We start from the raw sequence: 19,737 nt of genomic DNA, 5'->3' as shown, positions 1-19,737 counted from the left end.
GAGAAAGAAGGGAGTTCTGCATGAGCATGTAGCTCACCATGGTTCCTGAGCAGCACCCAGAAAAGGAACATCTTCTTGGCTTGTTTTCCAGATCAAGCAGAGCAAGGCTGCACGATGGAGCACGGCAGCGCGGTCCGGGCAGATGAACCGAGGGTTGTTCTCATCCAGCAAGCCAGCCAGGCAGAAGCAGAGGCAGGGAAGCTGTGTGCCGAGGAGGTGCCGCTCCAGCAGCTGGAACTCCGAGCACAGAGAAGGGGAGAGCTGAAGAAAAAGGAGCCGTCAGAAGTCCAAAAGAAGATGTCCAAGGAGGATCGCATGGCACACGCTGAAGAACAGAAGCATGAGTTACAGTTTCTTGCAGCTTGAGCTTTTCAAGTAGCAAAGCCCCCCCCCCCCGATCCCGTTGTTCCCTTTTCCCCAGGGAAAAGCCCCACATGCTTCCTCCCCCCTTTGAGAGAACCGCATGGATGTGCATTGTGCTGTGCCTGCAGAGCCTAATGAAATATCTGCCTGGCTTTATGAGGGGCGAGTGAGTCGAGATGGATCGCAGCATACCCAGCGGGAGGGCTCTTGCATATCCTGTCTTCAAAGAGGTCGTATTCAAGCGCTTCTGCTTGGATCCAGGTCATTTCTGCAAGGAATTCTGTGCCTTAAAGCCCCGACCAGGTGCATCCATGCTCGAATTTGCGGCACAGCTAGAGGAAGCATTGAATGTGTGGCTGGATAATGCCCTGGCTGATGATCAGGAAAAGGTTATCCAGCTAATGGTGCTGAATTGGTTCTACTTCCCCCTCCCCTGAAATATAGTGCCATTTAGTGAAAGCGGAAGCCCCAGAGGATTCCGTCCAGGCGGCCACAATCGCTGATGAGCTGATGCTTACTCGGGAGGCCATGGAAGACAAAACTCCCCAGTTTGAGAGAGGTTATTGTGAAAAGTTTGGAAAATGTGGGCCTATGGGCTCTGGAGCCGGTAAGGGTCATGGGGGGGGGGGAGAATGACCCACTGAGGCCTCCCTCCCACTGCACTGCTCTGCTTCCCCCCTCCGCACACCAGCATGCTCTGTTGGGCAAATTCCACCATTGCTGGAGGCACAAGAACAGTGGTGCTCCCCTAGCGTGCCCCACCCCATAGGACAAACATGGGGGGCCAACAGCGGCCCCATGTTGCACAACGGGCAAAGGCTGCCACCCTCCCGAGGGAGAGGGGAAATTGCAACAAGACCAGCTGCTACAAAAGCTTCCGCCCAGAAATAAGTCAGAGAGTGCCCCCTGGTGCCAGTGTGCTGTAATTACCGTAAGACGTATCTTCTCCCTCACCCCAACCCGTTCTTCAAATGTAGCTCCTGCAACCTACTTCCCCTCCTAGACGAAAAGGTGACGGCACTTGAACTAAAATAGCCACCCTCACCTTGGCCGAAAAACCTGCTGAGCCAGTAGAGGGGCAGCATCGCTCTGAGGCTTTTCTTTTCCGTGGGAAAAGAAAGAGACATGAAAACAGGCCGGAAGAAGACAAGGGCGCTCCCCCACAGAGGGACTGGGGGGACGCTACAACTGAGGAACGGTTGAGGATCTTAACTGTTGCTTTGGCTTGGTTGTTTGCTTTTGCAATTTATATTTCATTTCGTTGTCTAGGTGAGGGTGCCCCTGGACACCTGCTGGGCACCCACCAAGATGCCCTTCCTACTGTTTAAAATAAGTTAAGAGAAAACTGGGATGAAAGCAGCTGTTCAGTGTGGGTTGTGCCTTATATGGAGGGGTTTTTTTTTTAGATAGGTTACTTGTCCCTTGCCTCACTTTCTATGGTGGCTACTTTTGGGGAGTGCCCAGAAAGGTTTCTAGAATCGCCAAATCTGCCTGTTGCCCCCCCCCCCCGCAATTGCCACCCTCTGACCCCTTCTAGACTATGTAGCCCCCTAATGCAAAGCTTTAACTTTTCTAGTTACAGATTTTTAGTACTTCGGTTTAAGAGGTTTAGCTCATGTAACCACCATGCAGATTCTTAAATGATGTATTTTTTCCTAAATAAAATGTTAATGCCTTTCACATAAATTTTGAGTCTGAAATTGCTTTGGACTGGCCTGGCTGAAATAAATCTAAAAACTTTAACTCAGTCATCTGCAACCCTCCACAAAGTTTGGGCAAGTTCTGATGAGCCCTAGTCAGCACAGTGAATGGGTGTTCTGGCAGCTGTGGTCCAAAGCATCTGGAGGGTATCAGGATGGGGAAAATTGCTGCAGCTCATAGGTGGGAACTTAGAAGCGAATGTGCGTGCTGTCGGGATCCAGCAACGCCTTTGCATTCTACCTAGGAGAAACAAGCCAGTCTCTGTGAAAAGATAAAGGGGGCACAATCTGCCTGCAGAAATGGCCCCATTCAAAAACCAGTGAATAAGCTGTTATCCTGTGGCTGATGAAAGAAATTCCAGCTGAGCTAGGGGAAGCGCTACTTCACGCAAAATGATTGGACTCCCATTTCTTAGAAGTTTATAAGCAAAAATTGAATGGACCTCTGTCAGGGATGTGGTCCTATGAGCCTATACCAAACAAGACAGAAACGTACGCAGTGTTTTCATTGCTACTGTTTCTGCTGTAGCTGGGTCAAACATGGATTTTAAAAAAATAATTTAACGAACTTGGAACTGCAGCATTTGACCCTGAAGTTTTCCGTGTGACTTAGAATACATTTATAGTGCTACCCCACCCCCCAATTCTCTTTCCTCCAAAAGGAAAGTTACAGATGTCTCAATCCAACTTCTTTGTCAAAATGTTGCATTGCACAATTTGCTTAAGTTAAGCACTTTTTCCAGCATTTCATACAATTCTGCTTTTGCTAACCCTAAGAAGATGCACAGGATACCCTCATGGTAGGCTGGCTTCAGGGACTGCATGTGCCTCCCTTGTGGCAGTATGTTCTAGTGGTTAGCATATTGGACTGGGGCTCAGGAGATCTGGGTTTTAGTACACTCGTATAAATCGCCTTAGTGAAAACAAAAGGTGCAATACAACCTCAGTTTTCAACTAGTTGTCCATGGATCAGCGCTGGTCCACATGAGATTCCTCTCAGTCATGGCAGGAGGGGGGCATATCCCACTGACTGCAGGCTGGCTGCGCTCCACCACCTCTCCCTTGGTTGGTGTCATGTTCATGGGGGGGGGGCATTTCCACCAGGGGAGCCAGGGAGGGAGAGACTGTGCGCTGGGAGCCACGCTGTGCTGATTTTGGTATATTGTTCTTTTGCTGGCATTTTTGGTTGCTCAGTTTCTGGTTGTTTTGGAGAGTTTTCATTTTTTTGGTATTATGTTTGGAAACGACTACACAGAATACTGTATTATGTGTATGGTGCTTTTGGTTTCGGCCTCAGTGGTCCTGAGTTGGTTTTCCTGTTTCAGCTGGTCCCCAGCTGTGGGAAAGTTGAAAACCACTGATGTAAACCACATGTCAAATCTGAATTCGGACTGAGCTGGGTGTAATGTAACAAGATCTCTAGATAATATCCTGTATCTGTAGCTTTGTTCAAGAGAATGTGCTCATGGGAGGCAGCTGAAAAGAACCCTTCGGCCACTAGAATCTCTATTCCAGAGATCTGTTGTCTTACGAAGGAATATGAAGCCTTCACTGGGCAGTATGGGGAATGGCCAATGAAAATACATACCCGATGTAAATCATCCTGGATATTTTAACCAAAAGACTCTACCAAAGGGGTTTATTGCTCCCTGGAAGCTATAAACTAAAATTAATTTATAAATGTTATATTGCTTCCAAGTATTGTGACATAAAGAGGGGGAGAAGCTGTCGTTTGGTGGTGGAGCATCTGCTGGGCATGCAAAAAGCCCCAAGTTTGAACTGGCACCTCCAGGTAAGGGGGCTGGGAAAGAACCTGAAGAGCTGCTGCTGCTGCCTGCCTGTGCGGACAGTTCTAGCCTATATTATTATTATTATTATTATTATTATTAGAACATTTCTATGCCGCCCCTTGCCGAAGCCTCGGGGCAGCTTACAAACACAATAAAATACAATAAAATACAAAAATAACAATATAAAATTAAAATTAACAATATAAAATAAATAAAAATATAAATTAAGTCACCCTGGCCAGATAAATAAGCAAATATTGTTAACAATTAAAGTGATGTTTATATGCACCAACCGTCTCACTTCCTACAGCAGCTTCCTGTGTTGCTACAGAAGATACTAATCTTCAGCATGTAAGTCAGCTCACAAAGATCTGGAAACCTACGCACACCCCTAATGGGCTCAGGGTCACTGCTTGGAGAATGTGGCAAAGGAAACCTCTCACCTGGAGTAATTGAAATCATCTGCCAGCCAAAGTTACACAGATCACAAGGAAGGCAAACAGTTTTATCAAGGGCTGTTTGCATGGGCTGTTTACTTAAGGATTCTCTCTATCTCTCTGGTCACTCCCACCTGCAGTCCTGTTCTGTGAAATGTTCAGATGAGTAAAGGGCCGACATAATCCGAGACGCATCCCTTTTGAGCCTTACAATGTAACGCCAACCATGCTGGCTCAGGACTTGACTCCACTCGAGTTCAGTGGGCCTTACTGCAAAGGCATCAGGACCTTTTCAGCTGCGTCACCCTGGTTGCAGAACCATCTCCCCAGAGAGGTGTGCCTGGTGCCAACACTACGCACCTTTCAGTGCCAGCCAAAACCTTTTTATTTTCACAGTATTTTAATTGTTCAAAAATTATATTGCAACTTATTTTATATGACACTAGGGTTATTTGTTTAATCTGCTTTGATTCCATTAATGTTATAATTATTTCTATTAGATCATACTTTTGTTTTTCTATTTTCTTTTTCCTTATTAATGTGATAATTCTCCTTATTAATGTGATAGCCAGGTTAGAGTCAGTGCAGCATAGGGCCACAAGGTTGGTGACCAGTTTGCAGGGGATGCCGTACGAGGCGAGACAGAGGGAATGGGTCTCTTCAGCCTGGAGAAGAGGAGACTCAGAGGGGATCTGTTGGTGGCATACAGGTATGTGAGGGGGTGTCACACAGAGGTGGGTAGAGACCTGTTCTCCCCTGCAGAGGAAGGCAGGAGGCGCTCCAACGGAGCAAAGCTCAGGGAACCAAGGCTCAATTTGGATGCCAGGAAGCACTTCCTGACAGTCAGGACCCCGAGGGTGTGGAATGGGCTTCCACGAGAGGTCGTTGAGGCCCCATCGGTGCGGGTGTTCAAGGATAGGCTGGACGTGCACATGGTGGGCATGTCATAAGCGGAGCCATCTGGTGCCGGAGGTCAGACTAGATGGCCCAGGAGACCCCTTCTGACTCGCTCTGTTTCTATGTTTCCATGTGATTTTATTGGTTTTATCTTGTGATTGTTTAAATGTGTATGGTAGTGTTGGTTATGTTTTTACATTTTTAATACATTTTAAACCATGCTGAGAGTCATTGACTAAATAGGAATGGTAGATAAATGTTTTAAGTAAACAAAGTGCATATAGGACTGCAGCTGTCAGGAAAATGAGCAAAAGCTCAGGCATAATATGGCTGCTGAAAACCTTACATTGTAAGAACAGCTTTAGACTTAAGGGATTCCTGATCAGATCAAGAATCCATGTTGCAAGTCTTGCTTCCCACATACACCTTACAGATGCTAATGTTTGCCTGTCCTGCTCAGGTACCCTCTTAGCTATACTAATTGTTTGCCTGCTTTCATGAAGGTTCTCCTTTTTGTGGTGTGTCTTAATTTCCACCCTATTGAATCATAGAACAGTAGACTTGGAAGGGACCAGAAGGCCATCAGGTCCAACCCCGCTGCCCTCTCATATGGCCATCCTGTTGTGCTCCTCTCACGTGCTTCTAGCAAGCTGCCTACGTGATTTCCCTCCCGCCTCCAAACTATGTAACTGATAAGCTGCAAAATCATCTCGTATGGACTCTGTTTTTGTAGTCACTTCAGGGGCTACCTACATGCTGCATGCATTCTCTATATGTCCGAATACACTGTAAATGTTCTGCTGACTGCACACCCCCAGTGGACTCTCTGATTTTTCTTGTCACAGCAGAGGGAGAGATGGGAAACCTGCACCAGCTGGCTCCCTCTCCTTGAACTATTTCCATTCCAGCCAGACATTATAAGAACTTGGCTTGCGCGTCACAGTAACCCATGGTTGCTGAATTCTGTATTATGTGTAAATGCAGCTATGCTATCAAACCATGTTTTGTAATCACAAATGATTATGGAACAGAAACCCATGGTTTGCTGTTGAATTTGGTTTATTTAAACCATAGGTTGTCGTTACAAGTAAATCCAGAACCAAGGATTGGTCATGGGTTGTTGCACCAGACTACAGAGTGGGGACAAGTATAGTAGAAAATCCAGCAGCAATCCACAGTAATATTACAGCACTCACAAAAAAAGACATTTAGGATACAGGAGGGAGTGGACATGCAGAGGAGAAAGAGCAACCATCCACCTGGGGATTTAGAAAACAATCCAAAGTTTTTTAATCCTCCGCCAGAAAGACCATAGGCAGGGCAACATACAATGGCTTAAATAAACCCTAGATTAGCATTACGTGTGCATCGCATCATTCTAAGAACTGGTGCTTGTGTTTGCTCTTTGTCCCTTTTTCATTTTGTGCTGTGTCTTTCCGATTGAAAGCTGGCAGACAGGAAACACCGTGTTTGTTACTAATCACATCTAAGCTTCTCTGAGATCCTTTTCTGCGGAAAAGCAGGGTAACAAAGAACACCATCCACCGCTACTAGATAGACTAGATCATTGAAATGATTGAGACTTAAATCAGTCATGAGTAATGTGCTTCATTTCAGTGGATCTACTCTGTGTAGGACTTATTATTGGTTACTAACCAAAATGCTTTAAATAAAGCAAACCCTCAGAGCAGCAAGAAAGTACACAAACCAATAGCCAGCTGTTGCCCAAAACCAATGGAAAAGCCACATTTTACCAGGTGATGGAAAATAATTAAAAGTGTGGCCAGATGCTCTAGCTTACCAGACCTCGGCAGGTAATTTCCTTACCACATGGAATCATCACCACCAAATTGTGTTTATGGCCTTGCATAAAATTAATGCAAACTTCATTAAAATATCAAACGTAGGCACCATGCATATATAAAATACACAAACTTTAAACCCACATTAATAAAAGCTATGCTTTTGCCCATTTAGCACGGTGCTCTTGCCCCGCAATCCGCAGCGTTCAAATGGAAACCGAAAGTTAAATGTAAACTTGCTTCTTTCCGTCACTGGGGTGCTGTCCTTGCTGCCAAAAGCAGGCAGCCACTGGCTGTTCGGCGCTGCTGAAATAAGGCACATAATAGAGAACACGGAGACTTCTGGGAACTGTAGTCTTGAGGGAACTTTGCTGAACTCGCCCACCTATTTCCCTTAGGAGGAAAAGCAATGATACTGCCTAGCTGCTTCTGTGAATCTTGGTCGCTCATTCTGTCTTTTGGGCCACAGGTCCATCTCATCAAAGACGGCATCCCTTGCTAAGAAGCAGAGGTTTCTGCGGATCCAGCAGCAGGTGGACTTAACCAGGCAGGTGACTCCCATTGCTGGTTAATCCCCTTTTCTGACCCATTAACAGCCTACTGCCAGCATTACACGAAGTAGCCGTTTCTAAATGAAACTGAAACACTGAGAGTGGCTTGCTTTGATTCACTGATCTTCTTTCCCCTATCTTCTCATTTTCTACTTGAATTCTTTCTAGTGTTGCCAGCAAAAAGAGGCCCAGTGTAGGGCCTAGATCCAACTCTGTTATAGGTACAGTAAGCCCATCAGAAGCAATGGGCTTAAATAGGCTGGACATGCACATGGTGGGCATGTTGTGAGCAGAGCTGGCTGGAGCTGGGGGTCAGACTAGATGGCCCAGGAAGCCCCTTCTGACTTGCTCTGTTTCTATGTGTCTGTGTAAGGCAGAATCCAACCCCAGAAGTTTTCATGTATTGCTTTAAGGAGGGCAGTTCACCACCCATAACCCCATGGCTATTTCAACTTAAAACGAAATACAACTTGCAAGCGAAGTTTTTGGTGTTACGCGTAGTTTAACCATCGTTCAGCTGTTGCAGGCAAATTTTTGCCTACAATGGATAGAATGCATTTAAATGATGGGAACCCTTCTGGACTAGTAAAGGTGAAATCCTGTGAACATATGGACAAAAAGCCCTATATGCTGGTTGGGAGCATGTTGGGACTTGTAGGACTTGTCTGGATAGCACCGCACCCCTTAATGGTTCTGTGGGACCCACAGAGACAGCCATAGGTATTACTTCAGATCTGAACCCCACAACTGACACTTCTGCACCCCATAACTACCATTCTGTGCTTTACAACTGCTTCAAAATTCCCGATAGGCTCGAACAAAATTGGGTTAAAAACTTTTTTCATCCTCTGTGCCTGTTCAGTTTTGCCTTTAAACTCATTTATTCCTTGTGACTACAGGAATAAGATCTTTAAGGGATCCTTAATGTTTTATGTTTAAAGGAATAATGCCATCCAGATCACTTGCCACTCTCTGGATGGTTATATGGGGGCCAGCCCTCTTTCCACTGTTTATTATCAGGGAGCAGTGGAATCCTGAGCAGAAGAAGATAGTAAAACTTAATCAGATCTGGCTTTTCTGTCAAAAAGAAACAAGGGCCGTACGATAGAGGTCAAGTAACATTTATTTCCAAGTTTTCCAGAAGAGATGCACGCAGAAGGCATGGGTGCAGTTCAGTCAATCTTGACAGATTTGATATTGAAGTCTCCCTCCACCGAGAAGTATTCTGCGGACGCCAGCCCAAGCCGATTGGGGAACTTGACCTCCTGGTTCCCATTCATGTTCACCGTCACTTCCTCGCCATTGAAGGAGACGCAGATCTGGCAAGTGAAGACCAAGGAGTTAAGCCACTGCTGTATCTGGGAAGCAGCTCTTTCCATAGCAGAGATGGGCCAGACACAGGTACTCAGCAGGCAAGGGGGCCGGGACCAGCGCCCCCCTTGCATCTCATGGCCCCACACACACAATCAGCCTCAGGAGAGCAGAGATGTCTCTCCATGCCAGCTCCTTTGGTCCACATTGGAGGACATTATTCTACTCTGGGTGCTACAGGTCATCCCCAGAAAATGGGGATGGGGTGTCCCAGGACAGGCAGTTTGCCTTTCTGGTTTTCATTTAATTTTTTACAGTCAACTTTTATGCTTTAATAGGCAATTTAAAAAAAATGCTATGAAATGCCCAGAAAGCTTTGGCTGATGTCCAGTATAGAAATTAAATTTTCTATATTTTATTTTACAATAATTGTTATTGTAAAGGCTGCCCAGACTGCATTATACTAGTAGGAGGCCTTTATACAAATTTAATTACTTAAAATTGCAGGCCTCCAGCCATTCTCAGCTGCCTCCAGTATCAATCCCCAGGATGCCATGGGGGAAGCCACACTAATTCTAATGGTTTTGTGTTACCATAACTGGAAACTTGATTTTAAAGAGGTGCAGCATTTATATTGCATTGCTGTTCTTCCAGGCAAACCAGAACCTGAGGGAAGGGCTCCTTTGGCCCCTGCCCGACTCCAGGGTGAGCTGCAGAGGCTCAGCCAGACATGTCTTTAGGCCCCTGCTCATTCCCACATCCAAGCCAAGGGGTGCCAGGAGCCCCTACTGTGCATAATGAGGGACCGCTAGCCATGCCAGCAATGCTCTTCACATCTGGGAGGGGAAGACGAGGCATTACAGGTTAACTGGCCCATATCGGGCCTGAAAGTTGCCAAGATGCATCGCAGCAGCAGGTGCTTCCTGCACCCGTGAAACCTTTGCAGCAAAGGTGCAGAGAGATGGCCCTCTCATGCCATCTTAATCTGTCTGCAGAAATATGGCTATGATTGTAATGGCTGGGCGGGCCTATATAACAAACATCTCTACAAAAAGTCGCCTTTGCTTAGGCTCCTATATTCATTTTTTTAAAGTAGTCATCACAAGTCCTCTTGACATTTTTCTCGCTTAGCCCCAAATATATTTTGCAGTGGGCTATGCCTTTGGACCTTTCCAGATCTCCCCACCAGCCAAGGCTCAGTGCTTATGGGGGGGGGGCAAGGAAGCAAGGAGATGCTCCCCACCCTCACCTAGAGAAGTCAGGGGGTCCCTCAAGGCCATTTCAGAGCCACTCGGAAGCCCTCAAGTCCTTCCCCCAAGCTCCAGAGGCTGCTGTGGTCAGCAGAGGAGAGGGAAGGGACCGAGATGTCCCCTCTGACCTGCTTCACACAATCTCCGTATCCCAGCATGAGCGCAGCAAGGCTGGAGCTGCGGTGGGTGCCCACAGCCATTCTGAACGTTCAACCGTGGCTGCGTCTTGCGATATTCAAGCCCCTGCAGCAGGGACTGTGCAAAAATTAAACCACCCTCACACAACCCGAGAACAGACCATGACTTATGCAGGGCTTCCTTAACCCTCATGTGCCTTTCACCGCCTGGGTTTGGGCACCATGACAAGCTTCAGTGTGGATATCTAAAGCAGTCACCAGCACAGACCGGCATGCGGTGCAGCCCATAGTGGCTTAAATAACCCATGTTATGCTGTTGGATGTGGGAACCAGCCCAGTGACAGGACTATCATTTGCCTTGCAATTGATCACTTGCCTCTGGACAACCATTGTCACAGCTCAGAGTGACAAAAAAATCAGGCAGGGGCAACAATTATTCCTTCCGGCTTGCACATGTTGCTTGCTGCTTCCCTCCCTCTGGGAGAGACAGCCGGAGTGGGTGAGCAAGTGACAGTGCCAAGAGCACACAGGGCTAAGGGACTCCAGGAGGCACCAGAGTGCCTCTTTTGAGTTTTGGGCACTGGCAAGTGCCCAATGATTCCCACCCTTGGCACCCGCCTTAGTAGACAGGCACTTTCTCCCACTGCAAAACCCCAGAAGATCAGAAGCAGCCCAAGAAAACATCCCTCTGCTCCCAGTGCAAGGCTCCTCCAGCCCACGTGAATGCTGTGCCCGCGAGTGCCCAAAATCCTGGCACCAGCCCTGCCTCCTTGCAGGCAATGGCTGGGACAAGGCTCTCCGGTGCACCTTGGCCTCTTCCCCCTGCTGGAAGGGGAACGCCGAGTCCCGCAACTCCGAACCCCACTCTCCCGCTGTCCTGGAGTTGCATACAATGATCTTGCTGTCTCCGTGGCTCTCAAAGCGAGGGTTGAAGTGAAGGATCAGGTCTGAATCGTTCCGACCCAGGTTGAAGGCAAAACTGACAAAGAGAGCAACACATTAAATAGCAGGAGCAATGCACATTTGAGGGTCCAACTTGATACAAGATGGTGGCGCCAAACACTGAGCGGTTCCCCCATTACAGTTCTGTTCAGCCCCCTCAAAAATGCAGTAGAATATTAGCCTGGCTAGCCAGTTCCCCTTATCAGCATTCTCCACTCACTGTGCAGTTGCTAGGGCCGGGCAACAACAATTATCCTCTTCTCTCCCTCTTGAAAAGCAGCTTGGTCTGCTCAAGTCAGTATCCAAAAAGTTTTGCCTATTTGAGGAAAGCATCACCATCTGCTAACGGCCTCACAGGCCTCTGCTCTTCAGGCCCTGGAGCAGGGCTTGAGTTAGTGCCACCAGAGTTTCAGGGACCCTCCAGGTAGGTGCTGTCAGTGGGACTTTTCCACGGGACACCCCACACTTCCTTATTAGGGCATCTGATTGTTCTCTTCCTCTGGACCCCATTTATCCAGTTGAATGAGAGGAGGGTCAGGGCTGGGAGACTGTGAGGGCTGCCAAGTGCCCAGTCTTACTAACTAACCTCTGACACCGGACTCACATTAAGCAACTGCACAGAAAACTATCAGTGCTTTCTCAATATCGGAAAGAGTTTTCTTTGGATGCGTGCAGACTTCTTCAAACGCTGAAGGCCCAATCTTCAGATGACTTCTTAATGCTCATCTATTTACTTAGGGTCTTCCTGAAGCGTGGCCCAGGCAGCAGTGAGTCAGAGCACCCTGTAGGGTGTGCGATTTTATTGCCATTAACTGTACTATGTTGCTTCTAATTCCCTAATTATTTTTGTTTTCATGCCATTGTATTATATGTCCACCATTCTGATACTTTTCTGGAAAGCAGCATATACATTTATATATTTTTTTTAAATCATGGGGTACAGAACTGAAGTGCAGGGCACTGCGGTTGTTAACATGCATTTTTGCTCAATGTGTACACATGTCCAGATGCACAATCTGCACAATACGAACCTCCTGGCATCCGATGCCACTTTCCCCTTCACTTTGATGCATTCGCCAGCCCTGATGGACAAGTGGGGGAAAACCACTCGCTAAAGGAAAGGGAAGCAAACAGGCATTAGAAGGTGTGCAGTTTCTGAAAGGAGGTCCCATGGGATGCGGAAACACTTCCAACAGCGAGGTGTCCACAGAGGAATTCCCTGTTTCTAGTGGGGCACACAGAAATGTAGATAGAAAGACCTGAAGTAGGACACACAGAAGATTCTGCACCTCTGAGCTAGTCCTTTCCCCTTCTTACAAAGGTGGGAATCCTAATTTGGAAAGGTAGGGGAGAAAGGGGGAGAGAAGACGACTAGGCACCCAACCATATAAGTAAAAAGAAAGAAGCTTTACACAGCTATTACTCCTCATTTCCATTTGAATTTGCCACATGCTGGGTTAAAGTGTAATGCAAAAATTTTAAAAAAGTGTGTACAGCAGAGAGTTAATTATTTCTAGCAGTTGTATGAATTCAACAGGGAACAAGGCATTGTGGTTCATACAAGATAGAAGGTTAAGAAGTACTGTACTTGAAATTAAAATTCGAAGGCAGAGGAGGTGGCATGGAACCAAACCATAAATATTTGTAGAAAGAAAAACTTGGCTCCATGAGATTCCACTCTTATCTGGAAATGATTTTGTAATATGCCAGGTGCAGACTATCTCTAAGTAGTTAATGAGTAAAGGAAGAGTAAGACAGTTTTGTTTGAGTTTCACCAGTAGGATCTCTTTCACAAGAGTTCTAAGGAATCTCTCAGAAATTCCTGTGTCAAGTTGGTCTTTGGAACCATTGTTATGGGTTACAGTCTGGAGTGACACACAATCAAGGCCAAATTAGAGGATGGGTTACCTTCCTGCTTAGTCCCTTACTAATGCATACCAGAGAACATTAACCATCCCCAGCCTTGCCGTTCCCGCACGGCATGCCGGAATCCCCTCCGCACCGGGCACAACATGAAGGTCTCCCGGGAACTCAAAGTATCTACCTATTATCTAAGTCACTGCAGTAGCCCTGGACCACCCCCGCCAGGAGAAATGCCCAGTTCAAGATTCCCAAATGTTGGGTGAATCAATGCATTGGGCATTTTGAGACAGCGTCATGGGCCTGTTTCATAAATGATTTTATGATTCCCTTTCATAAAATGGCTGTCACAGTGCATGTGGCTACTCACAAAAGAGTGTCCCAGAAGGCAAAAATGATGAGACTAAGATAAAAAGCATTTAGCCCCAGGCAGAAATGGGGGCCAAGCTGCAAAGCACACCTTTGAACCCAAACCAAGTGTTGGAGAACAGCCCTTCGCGTTGCAGCACACTAGCCTCACAGTTGGAAAAAAGAGAGTCTTAAGCAATAACATTAAATCCGGAGGTGCAGGGAGCCTGGTGGGGATTGAAGCCCCACACCCAGGCTATCAGCTCAGGTCTGCAGCAAGCCTCACTGAAGGGGGAACCGCCTTCCCAGTGTCCCCCTCTCAGGAGGGACCCTTTTGGGCAGGGCCTGCTCAAGCACCTTTTCCTACTTGGGGTGAACGAGGCACCCATGTCAGCACGCACAATACCCAAGACAATTTAGTTATTTTGGCAACCAAAGCAAACCTCCCCCTCTGCACACAACAAGTAGTAACTCCTCCGCCGTGGCAGTAAGATGATCACTATACTATTAAAGCTTGTTTCTCTTTAATGAGAGAAAACTCAAGCAGCTGAATGAGTATCTCACGCTACCTGGTGGGAGGGCCAGCTATGCCTTCTGGGCTCAAAAGAAGTACATACAACTGACCAAGGAATACGTTCACTGGGGGCAGCGTTAGCCACTTGCATTGTGTTTGTAAGACAATAGCATTTCCCGCCTTTCTCTTTTTGTGCAACAGAAGTCTAAAGTTACTAACTGCAGGGATTTCAGCAGGGCAGCTGCTTCTAGCTTACAGAATTTGACTGCACCTCCCACATTCATGACTGTTAGCTAATTAGATGGAGCTGAAGGGAAATTAAGTCCAAAACATTTGGAGGGCACTAGTTTGGGGAAAGTTGCATTACAGCAACACTTCAGTGTTCTATGACAAAGCCTTACATTAACCCCCCAAAAGCTGCATCTTTCCCTCCCACCTGTTCAAAATAAAACCATTGCATTTTATTGGGTCAGGATTATCCAACCTTCCAGTCCCTCTAGAAAAAAGCTAAAATTAATCATCTCACCTAATCACTATATGAGCAACACAGAGAACAGCACCAGAAGCACCTTAAATATGCCAAGGCGTGCCAGCGCCCTAAGACTACTTACCGTTTCCATCTTGTTTTTAGGGAGACAACGCCTACACACACCACACCGGCTCGTCCCGTCTGCCCTTTAAGTCGCAGCAAGAAAGAGGCACTGCTGCTTCCAGCCAATCAGGAATCCTCAGTCAACCTCAAAGTAGAAGGACTGACCAATGAAGATGAGAGTCTCACCATTCATCCAACCAACTTTGCTCTCCGATGCCTTTTATGCGTTTCGCTTTATACGTGGGAAATATTTTGTCCCATTCCCAGCCAATCAAAAAGGGGGGGGGCACGACGGACAAATACCTGGGCAATACTTTTGCGCGTGACCCCGTCAGTGATTCACAGCGCAATCCTAATAATCTCTGGTCAGAATTAAGTCTCACTGAGTTCAATAGGGGGCTTGCTTCTAGGTAAATGGTAATAGGATCGTGGCACTAGTTTCTGGGCAGCGGCTACTGGATTTTAGCGATTATTGTCGTCGGTCCAGCAACTACAGAGGGTGCTAAAAAACACATTTTATGAAAGGAAAAAACTGTGTTAAAAACTGTAGCATAGTAACGCTAGCATTTATTTGATTAACGCCATCTTTTGAGCGAGCGTCATACCACCCATCGCTACCGTAATTCAACCCAACTTCTAAAAGTAATACATACATAACATCTCTTAAAACGTGCCTCCTTCAGGCTCTGAATACCAGTGAGGGGGAAACTCAGCAGCAAAAGCCCTCATCTCCACTGCGGGAAACTTTACCCGTATGTTCATATAACTTAAAGTGTGTATAATAGAAGGAAAAACACCTTTAGACATCTAGATAGAGAAAGAATAGAATGACAATGGTATAGGTAAAAACTGAAGGCTACCACTGGCCTTGCTTTTGTATAAAGCAGAGGCATATCACTCTGCGCTTTGGCATGTTTATGATAAAAAAAAAAAAAAACCCTGCGTGTGTCGCTCTGGAGTGGGACACCCCCCGGTTTTAACCGCACCCACGCCCCCGCACCAGCCGTCCTTTGCGGTCTTCTTGGCTTCTGCGATTCCGCTCCGCGCCGCCGGAAAGGCTGAAATGATTCGCCTTAGGCTTTCCAGCTCAAATTAATCTCTTAGTTTTGGCACTCTGGCCGCGAATACTGGAATGCTGCAGCCGGCGAAGGAGACTCTCACGCCCCGTCGCCCTGGAAAGAGGCGGCGGGCAGGAGGCGCCGACCCACCGGCCACCTCGCTCCCGAGGCTGTTGCGCCGCCTGGGGGGACGGTGCGCCGCCCCCGGCACTGCTGCAGGGCGGCGGGCGAGGTGGGCTGGCGGGCGCCGCTTGCTTCGCTTCGCTTGCCTTCCCTGGGGAAGCGGAGCGGCTGCGGCTCGGCCGCCACTGCAGCGGCGCCCGCTCAGCCCGTTGCCTCGAGAGCAGGCGAGCAGGAGGCGAGCGGCCCCTCCGCCCGGCCCCCGCCGTGGTCCGGGCCCCTTTGGGCTCGCTGGGCAGCGGGGAGGAGGGAAAGATTCGCTCCCGCGCACTGCCCCGGGACGCCCGGGAGGAGGGCGTTTAAAAGAATGGAAAATTCCTGAGCATTAAGTATTCTGAATTGGAATAACTGCTTTTTCATGTAAATATTTTCTTATGATATTTATTCGAAGGAAAAAGGGAAACATTAATTCGTATTCGTTGATGGGTTTGCGGATGTAAGGTGAATTATTATTTCTGATACCCACGTCCAAACATTTTTCTCTGTAATAATTATTCGTTTTCATTAAGTACTATTGAACGAAGTATCATTTTAATTATTAAGTTAAAATTGTAGTTATAAATTTTGCAGAAGTAATAATAGCTATTGACTTTTGGTGAAACTTCCCTAATTTGGTGCAATATGTAATACTTGTGTAAGGTCCCTTGGTATCTTTTTCTCCTCTTTTTTCTTTTTCATTATAAAAATCATTTTTAAAGTTTTTAAAAGGAGGGAAGGGGGGGCACGGAGCCGCCCATCCGTCCACTTACTGGGCTTGGCTGGTGCCAACCTACCCATTGTTCCAAAATTCATGGATGATAAAGCTATCAAGGGGTTAACTGTTCAGGAGTCATACACTGAGGAGGGGTTGGATTGGATGACCTTGGAGGCCCCTTTCAACTTGGCTCTACAGTTCTCTGCTCTGAGAGCCAGTGTGGTGTAGTGGTTAAGAGCGTGGGACTGGGACTCAGACGATCTGGGTTCTAGTCCCCGCTTGGCCATGGAGCCAACTGGGTGGCTCTGGGCCAGTCACAGACTCTCAGCCCAATCTACCTCACAGGGTTGTTGTGGGGATAAGATAGAGGAGGAGATGTAAGCTGCCTTGAGCCCTTTGTAGGAAAAAGGCAGGATATCAATCAATCAATCAATCAGCAAAGCACAAGCGGCAGGTCTCAGCAGAACAGCGCCCCCTGGTGAGCATGAGTGGGAGGGTACTGTTGGACTCCTACCCCTTGCAGGGCTCCTGGAGGCCTCTGGATGACCACAGAGGGGTCAGAGCACTGGGCTAGAGAGGACTTGGGCCTACTGGCAAGGCTCCTTTTATAACTATTTCAGCACCATTGCCTGAGGCAATCCCAGCAGTCTTTGGGGAAAGCCATGGCTGTTAAGTCAACATCCATTAGATTACCGCCCTTGTTTCTAAGGCACTAAAAATAATTGTAATCACTATTATTATAAGTCTGTTGCATTAGATATACCCTCAGGAAATTCACCTCAACAAAACCTGTGGGAGACTTTGACTAAACCCACATCTGTGTCTGTATGCAAATAATCATTTAAAATTAAGAAACTGATTCTTAAAGGGCAGGGGCCTTGTGTTCCCAGTGTGAAACCAGTCTGCAATTGTTTTGACAGGCAGCTGTTTTTCTGTTGCTTTTGAAAACACCCACCCAAATTTGCCCTGGGAAATCACAGCGGCATAAATGACAATCCTTGTCTTGGCCCTCATTATCTTGCTCTGTGTTTCACATTTTAAGTGTTCTAGAGTCCTTAATAGGTCACAAAAGGTCCAAAGCACCAGTCATAATGAAGTGAGGAGATGTGATTGAAATTACATCATGAAATGATGGAGTGTGAGGAGCCCCAGATATGAAACATCTAAACCCTAGTGACAAAGCTTCAGCCAACAAACGGGTTAAACCATTGGGTGAGCAGAAGATAAGTGCTATTTACTGTTCTCCTTATAGATTACTACTTGAAGCTGAGACAAGGATACAGCAAGTTGGCAAAATCCCAGAAGGGTAACCCCTTGCAACTTTTTACTTGGGTGCTAAATTCTAGGGAAAACCCAACAGGAACCTACAGCCTTGCTCACTAGTCCCTATAAAAATTAACCCCACTTAGAAAGGGGAAGGAAAAGAGCTACATTGCAGGCTTAGCTAGTGGAAGGGATTGCTTATAAAGTGAAGTGTAGCTTCAGTTTGGGCCCCATGTAGGGTCAGGGTTTTAGAGTTTAAAAAAACAAACTCACATCCCAAAGCTCAGAAATAGAGTAATCCCAATTTTTGAAAGTCCAGGAACCATTCACGATTGTGCTCTCCCCCAAATAGAGCCTCTCTTTTCCCCCAGGGACAATTAACTATTAGCATACATTCAGCCACATCCTGCCTTGCTGTCAACTCTCCAATCAGGCTGGCTGTGCAGCTGTGGGTCCAACCTACCTAGAGCTATATAGGATTTTGCTCCAACTCATTTGGTTACCTGGGCCTCAGGCTAGCTTCCCAACAACAGGCTCTGTGCAGGCACAAAGTCCACAGGTGTGATGCACAGAGATCATGAAGAAGAACATGAAGTATTGTTTCAGGCAGCTTCTGTATAGCCCAAGGTGCCTGACCTACCTAATCTTGGAAGCTAAGCAGGGTCAGGCTGGGTTGAAATCTGGATGGGTGACTTGAGTCCTGCATTGAACAGGTGGTAGGACCTGAAGGCCTGCTAAGCCCTCTCCAACTATATGAATCCATGACTGCCTTCTACCACAAACTTGCCCCATCTCTAGCTTCCATATCCAAGACTACCACCATTTGAGGTCAGGCAGGTGATGACTGGGTTCGGAAGACACACTAGGAAAGTGGGCAAGAACTTTGTGTCTAATAGAAACAGCAAGAGATAAATCCAGAAAAAATACTAAAGGCCAGTGCCACCCAGCAACTCAATTATATAATGACAATATTTACAGTATCAGGTTCCTTCTAATTCATTGCATCAAACATTTGGAACACCCCAAAAATTGTGGTCCCCACATGTCTCCAGAAGAGGGCTACCGTGTCAGGCCTGCATGCCGTATATAAAGTTCTCTAATAGTGAACTCAGGAGCTGAAAGCCAAGAGAAATGGGGCCAAACGGGGCCACTATGGAATAAGGTGGTGTGAGCGCACTTGGAGAAACCCCAGCATTTGTAGAAATGCAAAATAAGTCTTTTTAGGAAAAGCACCAAATGGGTACAACCCTAAGAATTGAGTCTGCCCAGTTAATCACTGTTGGGCAGTGACTGTGACAAGGTGTAACATGCAGATCACAAAATATTGAGAACATCCCCCAATCTTGTGGGAGTGTGTGCATTGCTGTAAAAGATACAAAGGACACAAAACAGGTTTGGGCCCAGTTTCTCACATTCAGACCATTATCTTCCCCCTCCCTTCTACATCACCCACCTTCCTTAGAATGATAGTAGAGGTGGAAGGGGCCATGAAGGCCATTAGGTCGAGCCCCTGCTGTTGCAGGACATCAGGCCTCTCCATTTTATAGCTATCCTCACCACCTTGTGGTTTTCCATATCCTCCCGTTTTCCCTCCTCCCCCTCACATTTTCTCCTAGGCAGACCATTTGTGGCTCCTGTGCAGTGTACCTGTTGCTGCCTGCTCAGGTGAGGAGGCCCAAACAGGCCCAGGGCAGAGAGAAATGAGAGGGCCGTGAGGCATGACCCTACAGATGCAAAGGAGCTTGCAGGCTCTACACCTGATTCACCATGTTGAAGTATCAATAGATACTCCGCCACCAGTGCGCATGGCACTTGACAGAAGCGTGTGGTCTAAAATTCAGCAAGAGGAGGAAAAGGGGGAGGAAGGATGGAATAAGGAAAGCAAAATGCAGTCAGTTCAATTTCTAGCGCAGCTAGTACTGACAGCGGCTTCCTTCATCTGTCAGGCGCTTGGACTACACATGCACCGGAGCAGAACACCTTGGAGCCCGACAATGATCTGAAGGCCCCTCCCACTTATCCAGAGATCTCACATTATTTTTTTAGTG

General features: G+C 47.0%; 2 protein-coding genes across 2 annotated transcripts in view; both read right to left on the bottom strand.

Moving 5' to 3' along the window:
- Positions 1-7,350: 7,350 nt before the first annotated feature.
- LOC123021436 (tigger transposable element-derived protein 1-like) overlaps positions 7,351-19,737 on the bottom strand; it is a 30,490-nt gene continuing 18,103 nt past the window's right edge. The window contains exons 6-7 of the transcript XR_006414319.1: positions 16,927-16,936; positions 7,351-7,360 (exon numbers count right to left, since the gene is read on the bottom strand). The gene's annotated coding sequence lies outside the window, so the exon portion shown is untranslated. The remainder of the gene's footprint in view (positions 7,361-16,926; positions 16,937-19,737) is intronic.
- On the bottom strand, positions 8,646-15,593 carry LOC123021438 (galectin-1-like). Its single transcript, XM_044426159.1, has 6 exons — positions 15,495-15,593; positions 14,798-14,996; positions 14,514-14,654; positions 12,212-12,291; positions 11,046-11,217; positions 8,646-8,859 (listed from the first exon to the last, which is right to left on the bottom strand). Exons 3-6 carry the CDS (start codon positions 14,520-14,522, stop codon positions 8,713-8,715), a joined length of 408 nt encoding a protein of 135 aa, XP_044282094.1. The 5' UTR covers positions 14,523-14,654; positions 14,798-14,996; positions 15,495-15,593; the 3' UTR covers positions 8,646-8,712.

Source organism: Varanus komodoensis, unplaced genomic scaffold (assembly GCF_004798865.1).
Source record: "Varanus komodoensis strain SLA01 unplaced genomic scaffold, ASM479886v1 scaffold160, whole genome shotgun sequence".
NCBI lineage: Eukaryota > Metazoa > Chordata > Lepidosauria > Squamata > Varanidae > Varanus > Varanus komodoensis.
The sequence above is the reverse complement of the archived record's forward strand: the minus strand, read 5'-3'. Positions and strand labels throughout refer to the sequence as shown.